Source organism: Sphaerodactylus townsendi, linkage group LG06 (genome assembly GCF_021028975.2).
Source record: "Sphaerodactylus townsendi isolate TG3544 linkage group LG06, MPM_Stown_v2.3, whole genome shotgun sequence".
NCBI lineage: Eukaryota > Metazoa > Chordata > Lepidosauria > Squamata > Sphaerodactylidae > Sphaerodactylus > Sphaerodactylus townsendi.
This window is the reverse complement of record NC_059430.1, coordinates 83,449,318-83,472,355: the sequence shown is the minus strand read 5'-3', so window position 1 is coordinate 83,472,355 and position 23,038 is coordinate 83,449,318. Positions and strand designations below refer to the sequence as shown.

The 23,038-nt window shown below is 40.9% G+C and overlaps 1 protein-coding gene across 1 annotated transcript in view; it reads left to right on the top strand.

Annotated features, from left to right (window-relative positions):
* Positions 1-23,038, top strand: part of TBC1D22A (TBC1 domain family member 22A) — a 143,075-nt gene that overhangs the window by 60,295 nt on the left and 59,742 nt on the right. Inside the window, exon 9 of the mRNA XM_048500777.1 lies at positions 16,219-16,325. Coding sequence (XP_048356734.1) covers positions 16,219-16,325 — 107 coding nt within the window. The remainder of the gene's footprint in view (positions 1-16,218; positions 16,326-23,038) is intronic.

Sequence of the window (23,038 nt, the reverse complement as noted above, 5' to 3'; positions counted from 1 at the left end):
ACCAAGATGTTCTATTTTCATGAGACCCAAGGCCTGTCAAAAGCTGTCGCTTCCAAATGCTACTCTCTTTTTAAAAAAATACACCTGCTTATGTTTGCTGTATTCATCCTATGCATTCATGGAAATGCTATTTTATAGCCCTTTTGTAAATATGACGTGTGATAGATTGTGGAAGGCAAGTTCGCCGTTTCTTTAAAAAAAATGCTGACAGAAGGGATCTTGCCTGGCTGCTGTCTTTAAAGGGTGGTTTATTGCACCAATGTCAAGATGGAGCACTAGGAATACCTCCTTTGTCATCCTTAGAATAGGTTTTCATGAGTGCGGTAGCCTTAGTAAGCATCTTCAGGGGTATTGTAGATCTGAATGGCAACAGTTCTTCAACTGTTCTTGCTTCAGTTTAGTGCCCATTTTGATTGTACTGGTGGGGTAAAGCTACAGCGGTGCCATGCAATCTATATACTTGAAGCTGGTTTATTACAACTTCTCCAGTTATAGTGGCTCTGAAAGGGAGATACAGTGGAGATTTGTACACATAATGCTATCAAAGTCTTAGGCTAATTCCTGCAGTGAGGAAATGTTTCCTTTGGGGCAGAGATTTCTGTACTGACGTGCTCAGTTTCATGGTGCTATAGATCCTGAAAGTGAGAACAGGGAAGTCCTTATGTTTTCCCTTGCTTTGGGTTTTCCATTCCTTCTGGTCTTCCCTTCCCCCATTCCTCGTGGTCATTTCCACAGGATCTACATCTGGCTTTTGCAAAAAGCACCGAAATATCAATAGTATACAGAAATGTCAATATAACATAGAAATATAGATATAAACATTTAAAGGACTTTAAAAACAAATCTGGCACTCTTGCTATGACCGAGAGTGACCCAGAAGTGGAGGCAGGTAAGCCGCTCAGCATCAGTGAGGTGCCTCCCCACAGGTAAACAGAAAAACACGAGGAGACCCCATTGTGGAGCTAATAGCCCTGAGGAAAATACTCCATGCCTAATTGGCCTTAATTTCTCTGGATGCAAATGGTGTTCTTCATGAGCTCTGACTCTATTGGAAGTATTGAAGATGGTGCTGTGGGGGTTGTAACTCTGTTCCAGATGGCTGTTGCAGTGGTTGTATGAAACCTTAAAACATATATAAATTTTAAGCATTTCTAGCGCTTTCTTTGTGGTGCTCAGCAACACTGAATAGCAGCACCTTTTGGGGGGTCTCTCAAATTGTTAGGAGTATTGAGTTGACATTGGCACCCAAATAATACTTTGATTGCCCTTATTTCTTAATATTTGTGCCATACTGTTTTCTCTACTAAGGTATGGTATCCACAATAGTATGCAGTGTTGTTAGTGTGTATGCAGTATTCTTAGGATGCAGCTTAGGGTGCTGCTTACTGTTTTGTGTTTTGGCAGTTTTCCCACTAAATTGTCACTTTGCATCATTCCCACGTAAGTTTTCAAAGCCTACTTCTGTGGCTTGGTTGGAAGCAGACAAGTATAGAGTTTTTTTCATTAATATCGAATGGCAAGGTTAAGTCAACTTAATATAGAAATGCTAATTGAATTGATCTTGAACTCTGTATTTTCCAAAATCATATAAGCAAATTGCCTGTTATGCCATGTTTGGCTTATTATACATTACAGTGCTGCTCCTAACGGAAAGCATATTCATATTGCATGTTCATAGCGTCGCATGAAAAATCCAGAGTGTCTTTATTCCAGCAGTGTCATTTTTCTCATTGTTGCAAAATCTCCTCCTTTTTAAAAGATCCAATTAAGCAAATTATGATGAATATGGTTGTTGCTGCTGCCTGTATTTTGTGAGCCTATTTACTGCCCACGCGCTTACTGCGTAAATCTGCTAATGCATAATAGACTGAGTTTGTCAATTGAAAGCTATCTCCTCCCCCCCCCCCCCATTTTTTTAAAACAATTATGCAGGCTTCTCACCTCTTTTAAAATGTACAGAAAACTTTCCTTATTTTATGTGTTCAAAGTGTTCCTTTTTGTTTAACATTCATCAGTATAAGGGCAAAAGGTGAACATTTCTGGCATTATGTAGGTTTTCACCTATATACTGAGATGACAGGCATGGGATTGCCAGTATATTTCTGTTCTGTTCTGTACTGGTTCTTTGGGTTCACTTACCTTAATTACATTGATAGTATAAGCAGAATGCTTTGTAGGTACTTTTTGTTGCAATACTCATTTGTTTTCTTGACATCTCCTCCAACTAAACAGGCACTCATGTAAATATAGGTCAGGGGGCAAGGACCTGTGTAGTCTGCTTTGTTTTTGCATTTAGTTTCTTGTTGATTTCCAAGAATTGTCATAGTCTGCATGACTCCTTGAATAGTTTGCTTTTTGGGAGAGAAAATGTGCTGAATTAGCATGCGAAATTGGAAACTGTGGGATCAAGATGATGGGAAGAGAAAAACAAATGGAATCTGGAATCTCTGGAATCTCTTCTGTGTTCTCCGGAATGTGAATCCGCTGTTATCTTCTCCTGCTAACATCAGCGCTATTAAGGGGACATAGTCCCCCCCTCCCATCTGAAGTAGCAGGGAGGGGTGTTATGGATTGTATATGTCTCATGTCAGGAAGTCCCTGCATTCTGAAAACTAAAATATTGTAGAAATGGATTGTAACATAACTGAAGTCCATTTGACAGTATAAAAGAGATCTGCTTGGATTGTTGCTCAAGATGAGATAATGAATACCAAGGGAAAATGCTTGTGGTTTTGGTGTGGATTGGCTTATCTGAGTAGAAGACAATGAAATGAGGTACAAAAAAATACTTCATAGCTAATTGGGTTCAGTGCTCAGAATAATTGGCCTATAGAAGTAAAGGATAGTCTAGTGGAATAGTCATGTTTTTAGTAGGGCAAAGTATTGATACTGGAAGATGGTATATGGCAGCAACCATTTATAATTAAAGAGTCAAACTACCTAAATGTAACATTTCTTTTTTGTTTTAAAAGAGCCATATTTGAAGTTGCTCTACATCCATAACACTCTACTATACAAGATAAGGTGAGATATATAACCAGATATTTTGACAAATTATTTTATTTTGGTAACCATGTACATTGCCACCCCATTCAAATTCCATTCTGAGGCAGGTTAACCCTGGAAGTTCTGTTTGACAACCTTCCGCATAATGTGCTCTGTATTTAATAACGGCCAAAAATAGCTATCTCCCAGTTCTTTGTTTTTTTACATTATATGACTTGTTTGAAAACGGAATGGTGAACAAATGCATTATTGAAGTAGCTTCCTCAGACAATCTTTTCCCCCTTTATGATAGCAACGTGACTATTCTAGATCCAAAGAGCATAAATTTCAGGATGTTCAATCCTGGTCTTGTATGTAGACTGGAGCAATAGCAAAGGTGGGATCCAGCAGGTTCTCACAGGTTCCCGAGAGTAGGTTACTAATTATTTGTGTGTGCCGAGAGGGGGTTACTAATTGGTGATTTTGGCGCGTGATTTTTGCCTTAGCTACGCCCCTCCTCTCATCAGTAGCGCACAGAACTTGAAGCAGGCTAGCAGGAGGTGCACCGGCGTACGTGGCAGCCTGTGCCTGCGTGCATTCGTTTCCTGCCCAAGGACTGGCGCAGCGGCTGCGTGCTTGCCACAGCCCCACCCAGGAATGCCCCATCCCGGAATGCCTGGCCACGCCCCCGTCGTGCCCCACCCAGCCCCATTGGCGCTACGCCACAGTTTGAATCCCACCACCATGGGAACCTGTTACTAAAAATTTTGGATCCCACCACTGAGCAATAGTGTATTGTGGGAACAAATAGCAATATTTGTCAATAATGTCAATAATGGTGGCAAGCACCCACATCAAATTGAGTGAGTGCCAGAGGAATTTTTCAGGTGCTAGCATCTTAAAAATTATGAAGGGATAGAAAGCTAATTGCCATTAATATAATTATGAGGAGAGATGTGTACTCCGGAGGAGCCACATGCCTCTAATTCTCTTCCTTGGTCTCTTTATAGTTATAATTATCTTTTTAATATTCTAGAATACAGAAGCAAAGAAGTGGTTTTGCTGGTGAAACTGGAATTTTCTTGCATCAGTCTTGTGTCTAAGGATAAAAGACACTTCAGTTTATTTTGGCCAATGACCTGTCTGCTCTATCAGATTTAATTTATGGAAGAATGAATAGCAAAGAATGTTTTCTATGGCCCCTTCCACACATGCAGAATAATGCACTTTCAGTGCACTTTTGCAGCTGGATTTTACTGTGCAGGATAGCAAAATCCACTTGCAAACAATTGTAAAAGTGGATTGAAAGTGCATTATTCTGCATGCACAGAAGGGGTCTAATAGCATACATACTTGTTTCCGTGGCTGTAAGTTTATTAAACACTTCTTTTTAAAAAATCACAAAATGCTTCATTTTGAAATGAAAAGTAGTTCCATGTAAACAGATGTTTGTTTTTGCAATAGCTTAGTTTTGTGGGTTGTGATGATGCTGTTACCCAGTTATATTTTTTCCTGTTAATAAACTCACTTAAACATCTGGGGAATCTGCATGATTGCCAATGTTCAATCAAGGTTCTTTTTGGAATGCTTGGTAGTAGTGAGATTAATTTAGTCCTTCCCACCCCCTCCACCCCCGGTATGGTGTTCCAGGTTTCAGTGTGAAGCAGGGGAGATTGGGTACATCACTAAGAGAGGCTGCACTTTAGCTGCCAGGAGGAAGAAGGCAATACTGGAGCCAAAGAATAGTCAGGGTCACAGTCTGCCAGTATTTGGCTTCATGGGGGTAATGACTTCTTCAGGATAGAGACCTCCTTGGCCATAAAGGATTAGTGATGGTGTAGATCAAAAGAGCTCATGGCTTGGCAGGAGGAAGGGGAATAAAAGGCTAAAATAAAAGTTGTTGGAATATAGCTGGTTTGCAAGAAAGGACCAGACTCTTGCAAGGACCAGGGAGACAATATTGCTGACCAGGAGAGCAGCCCTACCCTATCGAAAAGGTACAATGCTTAGAGGAAGTCTTTCAGAAACCCAGGGTAGGATACTATATCTGGAGACAGAATCAGCTATGTTGGAGGCACTATGATGTAGGTAGAACTCTGAGCTGTAATCTGGCACTTGAACCCAGGACTTTCTTATTGCAAGTATTCTGTGGATTAATTCAGACCCTTAGCCCATCTGTCTCTTTTTGGAGACTGATAGAATATCCTGGTGGGCAGGGAGGAAAGGGAGGAACAGGGATGACATGGACTTTATATGCCACCTCTCCAGAGACCTGCTGAAAGTGGCTTACAAGTAAAGATACCATAAACCATAAAAACAATATAAATTATCAAAACAAACCACTTATACCCCATACTCATTAGTGTCACCATTGAGGAGAATATCAGATTCTGCAAAGTCTAATCAAAATTCATTTGGAGGCATAAGAACAGCATGGAAGACTAGAAGAGAAAGTGGGGTAAGGGATGGGGAAAAATCAACTGATCAGAAGGATTTTGAGAAGTTCGAATTCTTAAGAGAACTTTTATTTTTTTAATGGCAATTTGTTTAAAAATAAATTGGGGGAATAAGACAAAAAGAAATTGACAAAATAAATCCAGCCCACAGATGAACCAAAATGTTGTTTGATGGGAAAATATTTTTTCTGCCTTAATATAGTAAAATCCCTCTTAAGAGAGAGGGGTCTTATTTGCAGAGGTCGGCATCAAATTAATTCAGATAAAGTTTCGTTATCACAATAGAAGTTTCAGCTGAATCATTGCATGTATTAATGAACACTAAATTATAGTTAATATTTCAGGGAATTATGTAAAGAATTATTTAAGGTCTATAATTGCAGCCAAATTTTGAATGTTAAGTGCAGAAAGGGCCCCCATCTTCCCCTCCATGAGTAATGTTCCTTACCACTGCTGGATAGATCTAAATATTATCATACTATTTTCCGAGGAGCTTCTGAATCACATTTGGAGAGTTATGACTATAAGGGAGAAATTAATAAGATGCCATAATTCCTTACTGTATCTACTTACAGTTGCTCTTAATAGCAATTATTTTTGGATTTTTAGATATAAAAAATTAGATAAATGTCTTAAAGTCAAAAATCTTCCTTTGATCTCAAGTATAGCAACCACCTCATAAGAATGTCAGTGTTGTGTAGAATGCAGATAAAATGTATGAATGATGTTTATTTGTGTAAGCCTTTTACATTTCCAAGCCTGTAGACCTTTTGTAGAGTCTGGTTTTAAAGGTATGAAAGGATATGAATTATTTGAAGCTACTCTGTCAGATTTGAAACAATAAGCACAGGAGCAATTTGATAGTCCTGTAATGAAATACAGTAACTGAATTGATTGTATAGGTTACAAGAGTAAATGCTTGTTTTCCATTTCCTTTTGGATAAATCTTGGAGATCAGTTCAAATCCCAATCAGATAATGGATCTGTGTAACTATGGGCCTAGTATATTGATAAAGAAGTTGAGTTGGTTTCTATACCCTGCTTTTCTCAACCTGTAAGGAGTCTAAAAGCATCTTGCAATCACCTTCCTTCTCAAAACAAATACGTTGTGAGACATGTGGGGCTGAGAGAGTTGTGAGAGAACTGTGACTATCCCAAGGTCACCCAGCAGGTTCATATGGAGAAGTGAGGAAACAAACCCAGTTCTGCAGATTAGAATCTGCCGCTCGGTCAAGAAGGTCAGATTAGGTCGGCCGATAGGTCAAGAAGCTGGTTGTAAATTCTTGTTTTGTACCATAAAGCAAGAAATAAAAATCTTAAATCTGCTCCCTAAAGAACTGACCCTTCCAGTCAAATTTAGAATCTAGGTAGCTTATAACCACAACTGAAATGCACATTAGCCAACATGTTTTGGCTGCTTCTTCCTTTGCTGCAAATGTAGATGGTTAATTCACTAACTGAGGGGGATCCCCAAAGTCTGTGGGCACCATGGCACCTGCCAGCATCTTTTCCGGTGCCTGTCAAGTATTTTTAGGAAGTTGTTAGTGGCTGGTACGGCATTTGCCCAGCAAGACATCTGACTAACTGTTAAAGGTTTTATTAATGTATTGAATTTTTAAAAAGTTTATTTTGCAGCGGCTGCCAGCACACATTCACTGTGTTACTGAAATGAAGCTGTGGCAATAATTTTGTGGCTGGCTCTGCCTCCTGCGGCAGCTATTTTATGGCAGCCATTTTATTGCTGTGCCCACTGTGCTGTGTCAGACTTCCAAATGTGTCCACAGGCTCAAACAGGTTGGGAATCCCTGCAATATTGCTTTGTGTCTTGGCAAAATTGTAGTTAGAATCATATGCAAGAATGGCACAAATCTGACATGGTGCGACCTTCTCACATAACTTCATCAAGGCTGAGGACTTCTGCACTGATGGATTCTGTGTCAGTACTTCTAGCATCATTGACTGATAATACTTAAAACAAAAAGAATGTATACCTTATGCTCTGGTTCAAACTACAGTGGATATTGGTTATATGATATGATTACAAACAGATGCATAACAACAGAATTCTTCAATGTATTTTTCCCAGATAGGATTACTTAATTATTTTGTTTGGAAAGAAGCCAGGACATTTTGAGAAACTAGTGATTGCAGCCATGAAAGGGTTAGCTTTGTAATATTCAATTGAACCTGCAGAAGGGTTGTTTGTAGCTTGTGTTCAGTAGTAATTAGCGCAGATTGATTGCAAAAGTTTAATATTGAAGAAAGTAGCAAAATGTGATCCTTGACTGGTTTCTCCCCCCACCCCCCTCCACCAGTTTTGTAAACATATTTATAATCCTAGTAACAGTATTAACAGTGACTTTTGGAATAATGAGTTTCTGTGTAATTGGGTTATGCTAATGAAAAGCCGCCTGTTGCAAGCTGTGTGTTTCCTTATGAAAAATTAAAATACAAATTATGATTCTTTGATTTCATTGTTCATTCTAAAAAAAGCTTTTCACCTATCCAGAGGTCCTTAATCAGTGAAGCATTGGCAGTGAAGTATATCTGTTTCTAGTTGAGTAGACCTGCTGTGGAAGGGTAAATGACATCTATATATAGAATTGCCCCTCTTGCTTTTGTGCTGCACAACGTTTGCATCCTCTCTCATTGTATGAATCCGTATCACAAACTCAGATGAAGGCCTTTTGCTTTTGTTTTTTTGGTTTCATTCTGCAGTCATATTGAATTTGGAAATGTTTTACAAGCTGGCTTTTTAGAATGACTTGGGGAATTTGATTCAGATCAGCATGTACATGGCTTTTGAAATGTCTTTCCTTTTGGGCTGGAACTTCATATTGGTGAAAATATGTTGCTGCTGCTGAAAGTCAGAACCTTCAGTCATTTCCTCCTTTTCCTCTCCCTTGAAAATGCCTAGTAAAACAGCAGGCGCAACATGACACATGGTGTGAGTCTGCTTGTCACCACTCAACTTCTTGACTGCTGCTAGTGAGGGTGGAGAAGCTCACAAGCACAATATCCTGTCATGTATTTCATACCACTAGGCATTCCTAGTGGGAGGGAGGGTGGGTGGAAGAGATCTGCAGTTTTCAGCAGCAGCTGCTCAAAATGTCCACATGTTTTAGCCTGAATTTGGATGGTTTGGATGGATCACATTAAAAGGGGCTTTCTACAAATCTGGTTTAAATAAAATCTTATGTGATCACAGCTACTACCAAAAGAAAGGCTACTTCATCTCATGTTCCTGTGTGCCATGAATTTCAGAAAAAGAGGCAGTCATTTTACATCGGCGTACTAATTTTCATGAATTCAGTGAGACACTTCTTGTGTATCACTTTTAAGAAATTGGTAGGTCATCTTGAACTCAGGTTCTTCATCCTTTTGGATTAAATATAGTAATCTGCTTGCTGCACATAAAACCCTTTTTCTTGTAAAGCACACCTCTATCTTGCATATGTTTCAAAGGACTTGATAACTTCTCTTTTTAAAACCCATTTTTGTAGATGTCCCTTTATATGGGACTTTTAACTTTTTTTGGGGGGGATCTTTGTGTAGATTGGGAGAATTATCTCTCAAAACGAACTGCAAAAGCGTATTCATTTCTTGTTGATGGCTTTGTGAAGCAGCTATAAGCATATGTGACTGAGCTATCACTGATTTAAACAACTGATTCAAGCAGTTATGAATTCCAGTTTCAGGCTGACTGTTGTGAAATTCTGGATACTATTGTGAAATTCTAGGGAACAGTATGGGGAAAGGCCTAAGTGAACAAAAGGGATGGAAGTGAAAATATGAGTATATTCAGAAAGGTTGACAAATAGGTTGGAGTCAGACGAATGGCTAGGAAGACAAAGATGATGGTAGAAGTGGAGCTCTTCCTGTCTAACTGTGAAAGGCATGATCATAGATTAGGCTGTCAGGCTGCTCAGCAATTTATGAATCCAGTGCTGGCTACAGCAGCTTCTACGAATCTATGGTAATATGCTGCCCGCTGGATAGTGTTATATTTCTGCAGTGGAATGTCTCAGCCTGCCTTTGAGTTCATTTAGGTGAAAGTTAGTAGCCATTAGAAAGAACAGGACTCACTGTTTCTATTTTTCCTGCTACAGAAACAGAGGGGGAGGGCACACTGTCAGTCAGACACCTGAAAATTATACTAGGTTGCTCAACACAGTTTCAGCAGCTTGTTAGGATTTGAGATAGTCAGGCTTTATTTCTCTCTTTAAAATGCTTCCTTATTTAACTGCAGTTTCAGTGGTTGTTTTCAACGCCTATGTCGGATTCCGCATGGGCCCAAAATAGCGGTGTGAAAATGGTGTGAAAATTATGTAAACCCTTTTACACTGTTTTAAACCATTTTACACCATTTTCACACCGATGTTTTGGGCCCATGCGGAATCCGCCTATGTCATTGTGCCTGTTCACCATGTTAATCTTTAATGAAAATATTGTTTGTTTAGAACCAGTAACAAGAACATTTGAAAAAGCTATGTGATACCTATTATTGTGACCAACCAAAACAACACAAAATGGTATGCAAGCTTTTGAGGTCTCTGGAACTCTTCATCAGTCAGAATATTTAAAAAAACAAACAAATGGAAGGGGGAATCCCAAAGTCTCATCTGCATCCTGTGTGGAATGCAAGGCAGATCTGAATAGGCAGAGTAGTGCTGGGTGGAGCTGGGTTATCCTTTTGGCCTTCTGAGAAGGAGGAGGTATGATAGCAGCCTCCATTTGAAAAGTAAAAATCATTCGTCGATAAATATCTCTCTAACATGAGAGGAAGTATACAGCTAGGAACAGGGGGGAAATATGATAGCCAACAATAGTAGAGATTGTGTTTTTTTTAGTTGATTGGCGGCAGCCAAATTGGGTAGTATCTATTATGGATAGATCTCTGTTGTGCTAGTTCACGTCCTTTGGGAGAAGTCTTGTTGATTCACCTTCTGTAAGTTACAGGTAAAATACACTCACAGGTAAAATCTTTTTAAAAAATATTTCAAAGTCTCTGAGTTTATTGTCTGTAGCCTTCAGTTATTCTGAGAATATGCAGGAGAGAGAAAGAGAGCTCATATATGTGATAAAGATCCATCCTCATACACCTGTGGCGTGTTGTTTTATGAAAGAGAATTAGAAACTCCTGCTGAAGCAGAGCTTTAAATTGTGCCTCATGAATTTAATCTTCAACAAAGCAAATGCTTTGCTAATGACGTAACTAAACCCCAGAGTAGCTTTCCCAAAGCAGTCTATTCCAGCAGCGAGAAATAAAATCACATCATCAGTAATTTCACATCATCAGTAATAGTGGCCATTCTAGAATATTGATGGAAAGCTTATTGTGTGAGGCCTGTGTGTTCAGTCACCGCAGTGGCAATCCCTTCCAAGCTTACCCAGGAGCAAGCCTGATTGAACTCAGTGGAACTTACCTTTGAGTAAACCTGTTTCAGGATGCATTAATAGTTCCTGAAACCAACCCAAAGTCACTCACTGGTTTTCTTCCAACCCTTTGGTGTCAGCAAACTGTATTGATGCGTTACAAACTGTAATTAATTCCCTGTTCATATTGTTGTGCTGCCTCTGGAAAATGTATCTTGTTAGAGCCTTTCTAAATGAATTACTTTTCTTTGCTCAGAAGAGACTTTCACCAGAACAGGATAATATGCTGTGAAGGAGTAAACAGCAGCTAATGGGCAGGCTTGCGGCAGCCGCAGCACTTGGATCAGCCCGTCACTTTCTTCATGTCACAGCCATTTTTCTTCAGGCAACTATTTTGCCATCTTCTACACTTACACAGACAGCACAATGAGAATAGCCACAGGAAACTGAAGAAAATGAGAGATGTTACAGTGAGACATTGTAATTGGGGATTTTTGTACAAGATATTGACAAAGATGCATATTATCCCCTTAACTTTTCCTTTTCAAAAAGCCTACACACTGTGTGGTACTTATGATGCAGCCTTTTATGGATGACAATTTTCAGTGTTGCATACAAGGACCGACTTTGCTAATAAGATTGTATCATATGCGTACTTGCTGAAATAACGCCTCAACATTATCTTTTTCAGGATTCTTTTTTTAGTCTCTGTTCTTGCCTTGCCAAATAAGAATTTCTGATTGGGTCCTCCACATCTCATCCAGGTTTTTTGGGGAGTTGCAATACTCTGTTATTGTTTGATTTATGACAGTCTATTGTTGTTTGATTTGTGGCCCCCATAAATAAATTTAATATTAGATGTAGTATGAAACAAAGTATTTTTTGAAAATCCCATTTAATTCAAGTTGGAATGGTAACATGTCTGTAATACTGTGCATGAAATACATAGGTTATTAAATTTCCATTCGCTGAATGGAACCTCTGGCTTTCCTCCCTCTTCCTACTGCAGCCTTCTATGTTCCCTGAAATTCTGCTTTTGGTAGTTGGTAACTATTTCTGTATTGGAAAAATACATCCAACACATCTACAGTTTTAAGAACTGCCTTGAACAATTTTAATTTTGCATTTTTTCCAGAATGTATGTTAAACTTGATAAATTATTAGCTCTTTTAATCTGTTTTTATGGGTCTGTTGACTGTAAATAGATGTGGTGATGATGATGAACTGCCTTGAAAAGAAGTGCTATATGACACATCTTTTTATGTTCTTTTTATTAAAGTGAATGAAACTTAGTTTTATTGTGTGATTTTTGGTGGCATTCTTTGAAATAATTGGTGGGATGCTGTAAAACCGTTGCTGGGATTTACTGTCCTCCTGTTTTCTCTTTAATGTCATATACTAGCTTCATAGCTAGGGTTGCCATTTTGTTTGTATCAAGTCAGACAAGTTGAAGCTTTTTCCTATGAGTGAATCATTTTGCCTGGAACAGAGAAGTCTGACCTTTAGATTGCTGCCTGTTATGTACCTGTTTGACACTCAGAAGCCCTGTTGTAGCAACACTTAAAATGGTTAGCAGAAGGGAACACAGAAAGTAACATGATGTTATGTTCCTGCATAAGCTTGAGTTTTGTTCCTGTTGAGATGTAAAATGTTGAGGTTTGACCAGGTTTCTCTGCCCAGAGGAGATTTGTGTACAAGTTTTAAGCATTAATCCTAACCTAATCATATGCCCAGTATAAAATGAGACAGACTCTAGTGCAGAATATCTAAAAATTAAATACAATTGGTTCCTTGGCATAATTAGAAATGATGAATGCACAATCTTTGTGTGGTTGAAATGCTGTTACTCTGGAATTAAACCAATGGTCTATCTATTTTAACATCCTGCTTCCAACAGTGGACACTATATTTGTTTCTGTCTCCATAATGTGGGTGCTTTTTGGTGTGTTTTCATTGGAATGAGTTGAACAGCTGAAGCCTGTAGCTACTAGATCAGCTTTATGCTCAATGTAGTGAGTGAAACAGTGGTTCCTGTTCATGTTCAGTGAAATTCTACTCTGGCCTTATTTGTGGAAACAACTTTGTTCAAGAACCTCAGGCAAAGACCTGAATCTCCTAATGGTATCTTATATTTCACTTTGCGTTAACATAGAAGCAGGGCCTGGCTAACTTCCTGACTCTTTCTAGGCCAAGCAAGGCTTCTGAGAGGGGAAAGCTGGACTATATGGAATTTCCTATAGCCAGATTGCTTGAGAGAGGCACAAGACACCAGGCCATCCTGTTTCATTTTTCTGTCACTGGGCTCAGCTGCTATAATCTCAGACTTCAGCAACAGCTAGAAGCCTACCTGTAATCCATAATAATTTATTTTAATCCTTTGCTTGACTTGAAACATAGTTTATAGTATGTGCCACAAGAAATTACTTGCTAGCATTTTTTGTTTAATTGTATGCAAGATGCAAGGGTCGTTACATATTGTTAGGTCCTAGGGTGTGGATTTTCTCTTGAATTGCTTTGGACCAACCTGATGGATTAGTGTCCTCCAGCAAAGGTATTAGTCCTGTTTAGCTCTAAAGTGAGTTTTTAGCCAAAACAAATTTTGCAAGTCAAGCTTTCATTTCTACAAGAGTGTATGATCACGAAAGGCAATTCCTGAAAACCTGCTTTCCAAACACACTTGACATTTCAACCCATTAGGGATCCGATCCTAACCATTTAAAAACTAACACTCCCCAGAGAGTGATGGCTTTTATGTTACCTAAGTTAAAAAAATTTCCCCTCTACTGGAAGATTCCAGCATATCTCACTTCAAGATTGATTATGCACCTGTGACGATGTACCAGACACAATAGACCATATTCTCCTGAACTATTCTCTACACAGTGAATCTCATCTTCGGCTGATTAGCCTTTTAAAAGATACCATCACATCAAGAACCAAAGGAGAACTTACCCAGTTTCTTTTAGCAGATCGGGATGTGGAAATCACTGCCTGAAGAAGAGAAGATAAGAAGAGTTTGGATTTATATCCCTCCTTTCTCTCCAGTAGGAGACTCCAAGGGGCTTACAATCTCCTTGCCCTTCCCCCCTCACAACAAACACCCTGTGAGGTAGGTGGGGCTGAGAGAGCTCCAAGAAGCTGTGACTAGCCCAAGGTCACCCAGCTGGCGTGTGTGGGAGTGTACAGGCTAATCTGAATTCCCCAGATAAGCCTCCACAGCTCAGGCGGCAGAGCGGAGAATCAAACCCGGTTCCTCCAGGTTAGATACACGAGCTCTTAACCTCCTACTTCTGCTCTGAGTCCCTACCTTTAACTTCTGCACAGAATAAGAGAATTTATAAGGAACTTGCCGACTAGGATTTATCAGTCAGCAGGAGGATATATTATAATCACTAGGCTTTTTTAGTATATTGATTTTAATCCTGATTTTTGATAGTGTTCACATTCTAATTTTCTTATAACTGTTTCATTAGTTGTGAATTTTTAATGCCATTAAAGGTCACTGAAATTGACTTGCTAGCATTTCAAGTCAAGCAGAGGTTTAATGTGAGTGGTTGTGGATTCCTAGAGAACTTTTATTTCCTCTTTTCCCATCAAGGTTGGGAAGTGTCTTTAAATGCACAGGGGTGGAGTAGAGGAAATCTTTCCTTAGGACAGAGAACTGTCCATAACTGCCAACAACCTTGATGTACTCATGTGGAACAACCAGAGAAAATGTTTCTTTCCAGTTAGAGGTTTCCTTCATCCTGTATGGATGCAGAAAACAAGAAAATGTTACAACATAATTACAACAAAAAATTAAGCTGCATGGAGCATAAGCTGCTCTCTGTTGCGGGTTTTGGTTACTGTCTCTACTGTGAGACCATCTGCCAAAAGAAGAATTAGCATGTAGGATAAACTGAGAAAATGGCTAAGCAGTAGCAATTTGCTAAAGTCTTCTAGAGACTAAAATTGCATAGTAGTGAAAAAACTTAGAATTTCACAAGCTGTAGGATTTGAACAAAAGAAAGCTGTTGCTGGTTTATTGCTTGTTGGAAACTCAGAGGGCAAAATGTTAGGATGGTGGTCCATGAAGCATCCTTTGTTAATCTGTAAATTTCTTTTTGAGTCTTTATTTTAAAATTGTAATACATTGTAGACAGCCATCTACCATGATGTGTTCTAGCATCTGCCCTTTCTCTCTTCCTCCAGCCTTCCTTATTGTTTTTTTTCTAGCATCAAGTGTGAAGACAGATTATCTGAAGGACAAATGACATTCCACCATGTTGTTATTTTTAAAAAGATGTCACAGTTCCCTGTTGTTGTCCTCTGCTTCCATGAACCAACCTAGCTGCCTGCATTTTTGCATGCATATGTATTTGTACTGGGGGGATTGGTGTCTTATGTTGGCTTTTTTGATACAGGTGCTAACTCTGTCCACTCAAAATAAATTAATAAACAAAATTGAGATTCAGTTAATGTACATATATATTTTTAAAAGACCTTTTAGTCAAGTATCTACTGCCACTGAGGAGCTGTTTTGTCCTTGATGTAACAACATAAGGACAGCTGAGGTAATTGTGTACACGGGAGCTGTGCCCTCAAGTTGTAAAGGGGAGGACATTCACAGAACAACCATTACTAGGTGTACTTCCTGGTACATGCCTACTGCATGTCTTCAGTTCATTGTAATCAGCAACCTGTAGCCTTTGGATCAAATTTGTTCCCTGTAGAATACAATTGGAAACCTGGAAGAAAGCATGGTGTGTGAAGGAAACTGCTGCTGTAATCATAAAATGACTTGAAATGTGCACTAAAGTGTGTGTACTTTTGTAAAATGCACAGAGTTCCTGACTGCCATGTTGCAGCCTCTGTTCAAAAATATTGTCCATATTATAACAACACTTGTATGTGCTTAGCTAGTAAAAATCTGTTTGTCATGTTAGTGTAAGGTGCCCTTTGAGAATGTTTCTGCTTCTCTGGATACCTTTGTAGTCCAAAGTTGGCATATAAATGCTATTCTTGAAAGGACTATGTTGATGAATTTGGAGGGTACAAGGAAGGCAAAGCCAAGGCCTCCTGACCTTTGTGAAGTCCTGTCTTTTCAGTTTCATGTGTAACTCTTCAGCAACTCTTTAAGGCCCTGCTGCCTTTCTGATATGAGGTGTGCATGAACAAAGTGAATTGCCCATTAACTGAACAGACATCATTCAACATTTTCATCATCAGAAGTGAATGTTCATTAACACTTGAAATTTTTTTTAAGTAACATGCAATTAAGTAATGTTTTCAGTACTCAATAAAGGAAATACATTCTTGACATTTGTGGAAAAGGTCGGTCTATCTTATCCTCAAGCTTTGTGGGGTTAACCTTTTGTTTTATGTTCTTCATTGACAAATCTTTTCTCCCTTTATCAAACAGAAGAAGAAGTGGAAAATTTTGATGTTTCCAGTCTGCCTGCCGAAGCACTGCAGAACATTGAAGCTGACAGTTTCTGGTGCATGAACAAACTGCTTGATGGCATTCAGGTAAATTGATTTTTCCTTTCTTGAACGTGGGGTGGGGAGCTGTCTGCTTAGTGTTCTATCCAGAAATTACATTTAGGATGTTGGGAATAAAGGATACATGTAATGGGGAATACATCCCACTGTACTGGAAAATTATTACATTTTTGTTAACACATTTTAAAAGCAAATGTATGGTACGTGGTTTTTAGATTCACTGTGCTTGTTTTGATTGTTTAAAATAATTTTTGTATCTCAAGATCTAGACATTTTGTGAACATTAACATCACAATAAAGCAAAATAGTAACCTTTAAACCACACTAGATAACCTGTATCACCCAATCTCGGAGTGAAAACCAGATTAAAGTGCATGTATTAATAAATAATCAGTTTCTTAAAACTCACCAGCCATACAGGGACCCAGTTTGGTTTGGAGTTATAGTATGGGGGAGGTTTTGTAAAACTGAACTAAAATGACCTCAAGGTACCATTATTTGCTCTGTTGGGAGCATTGTGTACTGTTGGGAACAGTATGTGTACTGATACCATACATGTACATTTTTTCTAAAGAAGCAAATGACAGGTCCCTGGGGTTGTGAAAATTATGTGATAGAAGGGAAGGATGAAGCCCTCCTGCTTCCCTCGTACCATGACTGCAGTCTGAACTGATTTTAAAAGAACATTTAGATCTCTGTACACCAAGCTCCAAGATTATAATCTGGATTGACCTGACATGCTGGGGGTTGACTACTCACAGAAGAAGCTGCATCCTCTTTACTACATGCTGCTTATACAAGCTTTCTGCTCATGTGTAAAGCTATCTACCTGGGTGGATTGATGAATATAAAACCAAGCGAGTTCCAAGACAGTTGCTGCTTGGTGGTATCTTGGTATACAAGTGTTTAAGAACTGATTGCTCTTCTGGCTTGAGATTGATAAAATATTGTATCCAAAGGTACATAGGAAGGGTATCAGATTCCCTTGTGTGGTGGGTTTGGTTCATGCACCAAGCTGTGGGGGAACGCTTTGATCTGCATACTGCATACATGTGATTGGCTTATTGTGTTGACCAGTGGCCTTTGATAGCAACCAAGATGTGTGCACTGGCCCACAGCTGTATTGAAGGCCAAGAAGGAGTAATTCTTGTGTGGGTAAAACGCAGATGAAATTCAACAGTTCCTCTGTATGTGGTAGATCTGATTTTTACCTTCAAAACAGGAGTTAGTTTGCAAATACATTTCAGGATCTTATGAAAGAAGAGAAATTGTGTTTGTATGAAGCATTGGTACCTGTATTATTAAGTTATTGACAATTGTACCTTTTCTTCATAGCTAACTTAGCTAACTGCTGTTTCTTTTCAGTTACTGTGTTAAAATATTCCCTTCTCTTTTGGTTACCATCTCTGTCAGAATTTACCTCATTGCAAAAGATGGCCAAAACAGTCTTTTTAAAAAAATGCCGTTCAGAATTTGATAAGGATTTCAGATAGGCATTAGGCTCAATTCATTGATTGTACAAAGAAAATTTAAGTGGGGCCCATATTCTTGTTTCTCTGAACACTGAAATGAGAACCTGGATCTTACTGTTTGTTTTAAGGGAGGCACAATTGGGCTCACCATTCAATACCAGAGCTATCAGTCTCTATGTAGTCTGTTTCAGAAGTGCTTCTCGTATGGAGTGAAGATGGCAAAGAATGATGGCCATTTGGATGACATGCCTTCTTTGCTTAGGTGAGGAGAACATTCCAGGCATGTATAAGACCTGTGCCCAACTCACCCCAAAGGCCCAGCAGGTTTGTGTATCAAGGCTTAAGGCCATTCTATATGAGAGGCTCCAGACCCAGTCATTCACTCAGGGGGTAGGTTTTTTAAAAAAACCCCTTGGTTTCTTCAACACTGGTGCCTCAACCTTGCCCATCTAATCAGCCAGATAGGGCCCAGTCTCTTCCTCTGCCTGCTAAGTCTAAGAAACTCTCCAAGCCAGTGGAATGGGGCCTCTCCCCTTGAGGAGGCTTGCCATTCGGGACCCCGTTCCCCTTTGAGGAAGGCTTTCCTGTTCCTCCTGTGGTTGTAGCTCGGGACTCCTCAGGGACCAACTGTCAGTCTTCCCAAGGCTTGTTCCTTGGCTTGTTCAGGTAGGTGGACTGGTAGTCGTGATCAGCTCTAGGATCTCTCCCTTAACTCAGTGTTTTGGAGGTCCTCGAAGAATCTCGGTGATGAGGTCAACACCAGTCTTCCTCCACCACCTGAGGGCAGGGCTTGGTGTCAAGATTCCAGTTTGTCTATTTGCCAGCATGGGTCTGAGTCTTACAGACAACTAGAGGTCATCACTCTTCTTCTTGAAGCTGATCCCATTTCTCCTTGTTGCTACTGCCTGAACTGTCTCAGAGCTTTCAAGTGGGACGTACCCAGAAATCTCCATTGGTAACCAGGATTGGTGAAATCCTCCCGCTGTCATCCATCCCATTGGAGCAACCTGTGGGTGACCTCCCCATTAGTCGTTCTCAAGAGTTGCACTCAGGTCTCTCCGACTTCGGGGGTTCTCGATGTCATGCCACTCAGCATCATGATGTTCAATGGCACTACGATCCACACTGTTCACCCTATCATTTGGGGAATCATGCCCTCAATTGCAGTAGGAATGCTTCTTGTCATTTGTTGTCTCCTCGACCAGCAAGCCTGCGATGTCATAGATTACCTCGAAGCTGGAGACCCTCTTGATGCCATGCTTCTCATAGCCCTCATTGATGTCAAGGAGAATGCTTGGTGAACCCTCGCTATTGAGATTCAGGGAGTCTGTCTAGTTACCTTCATCACTCCTACAGATCTCGGTGCCATCATTCTTCGTTTCGATGCTGGGATTCCTACAACAGTTGTTCTTTCCTATTTAACCACCTCCCCCCCACCCACAACACCATGATCACCCGGGCTCTCCCTTCCAAATATAAGTTTGGGTCCCACATATCACCACAGGACAAGGAGGGGAGAAAGCTGGACCTTTTAGGGAGGAAATTTTATTCACATGGGGCATTTGGCATGAGCACGGGAAGCCCTAATGGGAAGATACCAAATACAACTGTGGGATAGGGTCGTCTGTCTGACCACCTTCCCACCAAGTACAAGGCTCTGGCCAAGGTGCTAGGGTAAGGTGTCATCAAGTCATTGGTGATAGGCATGTCATAGACACTGTCTTCAAGACTGTGGAGTCAGCTGTCTGCCTCCGTAGGCATGCTTTCTTGCATTTATCTGCATTTGGAGGATTTGCCCTTCGATGGGAAGAACCTATTTGATCCAAAAACAGATGATATCCTTCATGCCCTCAAAAAGGAAGCCACTACAACTTGATCCTGAGGAATCATTTCCCAGCCTTCCTTTAAATACTGCAGGTACACCCCTTGTTACCCCCAATATAGCATATATCTCATTTGGGTTCCTCGGGGGTGGGGGGTTCTCAGCTGGACTTGAAAAGGTTCCAGAATTGCCAGAGGGGTCAGAAGGTTGAGTGCTTTCCCCTCCACTAATGTGTCTAATGCCACGGGTGGGCGCTCCACCCCTCCACCTGTGTCTAATGCCAAGAAGAAGGCATGACTAAATGGGATCTTCTTCCTAGACCAGGGGTAGGGAACCTGCGGCTCTCCAGATGTTCAGGAACTGCAATTCCCATCAGCCTCTTTCAGCATGGCCAATTGGCCATGCTGGTAGGGGCTGATGGGAATTGTAGTTCCTGAACATCTGGAGAGCCGCAGGTTCCCTACCCCTGTCCTAGACAGACTCTCCAGTTTTATGGTTCATTGTGTTCTAGGGCTCTATTTCCACTGATAAGTGTGTGTTGAAAATAATAAAGTTAGGTTATTATTTGGAATTGCTTTCTGTCCCTTCCTGGTTGGGATCACAGTTCACATCGAGGGACGCTCTACCCGAATTTATGCAAGAGGTTGAATCTCTCTGAGTGAGAAGGATGCATTTGTTGAAGTTCCCTCCAACCAAGCCAATTATGGCTTGTACTCCTGATATTTCTTGTTTAATAAGAAAACCAGAGGCAAGCACCCAATTTTGGACCTGCGCAAGTTGAATGGACTTCTCAATGTGCACAGATGTCAAATGTAGCTCTTTTGGACATCTTGCCTCTTCTGACACTAGGAGCTTGGTTTGCAGTAGTTGACTTATGAGATGCATAGTTTTACATCTCTATCCATCCTGACTGTAGGTTCCTGTTTGGGCATTAAATTAGATGAATGCATGGTGCTGTCCTTTGGCCTTATGACAACACTGAGAGTATTAACTTAGTTCATGACTATGGTTGTGGCTTACGTAGCCACTAGGGGTTGCAACATCTTTCCCTATTTAGACAATTGGCTACTGGTAGGAGATTTCCAGGAGGATGTGGTCTGACAAGTGCACACCCCTTTTACAATTCTTGGCCAGCTTTTCCTGATAATCAATGAGGATAATCAAATCTGTCATGGTTTCCTGACAACATCAAATTCATTTGGACGGTTCTTGACTCAACTAGGGGTTGGACCTTTCTGCCTACTTCCAGGACAACATCCATTGCTTCTCTGATAGACCGTTTCCAGCAGTCCAGGTACTTAACGGCTGTCATGATCCAGTGGCTTCTGGAATTAATAGCCTCCATCATGGCTGTGATCAAACACACCAGCCTTAAGATGCAAGTTTTACAAACATTGTTCCTGCACAAGTTTAATCAGTTCAGAGGCCATCAGTTTATGAAGTTGTCCATCCTAAGATGTACTTAGATCCATAGCGTTGCTGCAGAATAATTCCAGACTCCTTAAGGGGATGCCATTTGGGGTGCTCACCAGTGATCTCCAGCTTTTCACAGATGCCTCCCTGTCTCGCACAGAAGGGCAGTGTCATATCAACCTGCTTGAGCTATGGGTGATGAGACAGGCTCTTTTCTCTTTTACAGGTGTCCTTCCTGGGAAGAGTGCAGGTGGTAGCTGATAATACCATCTCCAAATACTGCATCCTTAAGCAGGGAGGGACTGGTTCAGTCCGCCTCTGCAAGGAAGCTATCTGCCTGTGGGACTAGAGCATTCTCCACAACATCTCACTTACTGCCATACAAATAGCGAACAAGGATAGACTATTAGCGGATTCCCTGAGCAGGGAGGAGCTGTAGGATCACGAATGGGCCTAAATCCATCTTATCTGAGACAGGTGTTTGACACTTGGGGCATACCAGCTATAAAGCTGTTCATTTTGCCCCAGAATTCCAGGTGTTACCACTTCTGCTCCTGGGTGGGAGTGGGCCTGGAGTCTCTGGGGAATGCATTACAGTTTCTATGGCAATGGAGTTTGCTGTATGCATTTCCTTCCTTCCCTCCTCCTCCTTCCCAAGGTGGGGGCCAAACTGCAGGTGGACCACTCTTCTTGCATAGTAATAGATCCCACGTGGGAGAGGAGGCATTGGAGCCCTGCCCTCCTTTGACTAGCACAGGGCCAAGTACACCGCATCTCCTAAGCCAGGGATTTCCTCAGCATGGGAGAAACCCCTTGAACCACTGGTGTCATGTTCACTAGCTGGCCTTTCCTACAGAGTGGCATTTCTAGTGGCCATTATCTCAGCAAGGCGAGTGGGGGACCTAAGGACATTTCTTAACTACCCTCCCTTAATAAAATTCCACTCCAAAAAGGTCTTTCACCCAAGCATGGAACACCTCCCCAAGAGGATGTCCTCCTTCCATTTAAGCCAGGATATTGTACTCCCTGTCTTTTTTTCTCACCTCTCTACTGAGGCTGAGAAAGCACTCCACTGTCTAGATGTCCGTAGGGCGCTTTTGTTTTACATAGAGAGGACAAAAGCTTTTTAAGTGGACCAGGCTTTATTTATTCGTTTTGCAGGGCCACGTAGGTAATTCGGTGTACACAGTGACCCAAGTCGACTGTCTTGCCAGTTATGTGCCTCACTCCTCCAGAGCACAATCACCTTCCATTGCATTCACTGCCCACGTGGACATTGCTGACATCTGCTGGGCAGCGACATGGCCCAGTCCAATGATATTCATCTGGTGCTACCCCATAGATATGGACTCCAGAGGTGATTCAGCAATTGGGAGAGCAGTATTACAGAGCCTGTGTAGGTGACTTGATAATAAACAAGTATAGCTTTTAAAGGCCTTCAGGTTTTTGCCTTACATTCTGCGGGGTTTTCGTGCAAATAATCTCACTATATATTTATTAATGTGGGCTCTGTGTTAGGGAGAGTGGCTTCTTTCATTATCTCACCCCACCTACAAGGTGGGGGCCAAACTGCAGGTGGACCACTCCTCTTGCATAGTAATAGATCCCACGTGGGAGAGGAGGCATTGGAGCCCTGCTTGCTACTTGCTACTTTCTCATGTGGGGCTGCACATGAGACCACAAAGATGAAAAACAGTGTTGCATTTACCTGTAACTATTGTTCATCAAGCGGTTTTCTGTGCAGGCACACACCCCTCCCTCCTTCCCCACTGTGGACTGTTCCTTCTTCACGCTCCTCTTACCTGTGAGTGTTCATTTACCTCTCAATGGAATTGGTCCACAGTGACATTTGAAGAACAGAGGAGATTACTCACTCCCTCTCTGACCTTTCAACCATTTTGGTGGGAAAACTTCCTGCCCACGGCTCCAAGGGGGAGGAAGAGGGAGCCCGCTGTTGCTACTGGAATGACTGAAGAAAAACTTGCTACTCTCTGCTGCATCAAGCATGCATATGCACAGTCCCATGTGTGCCA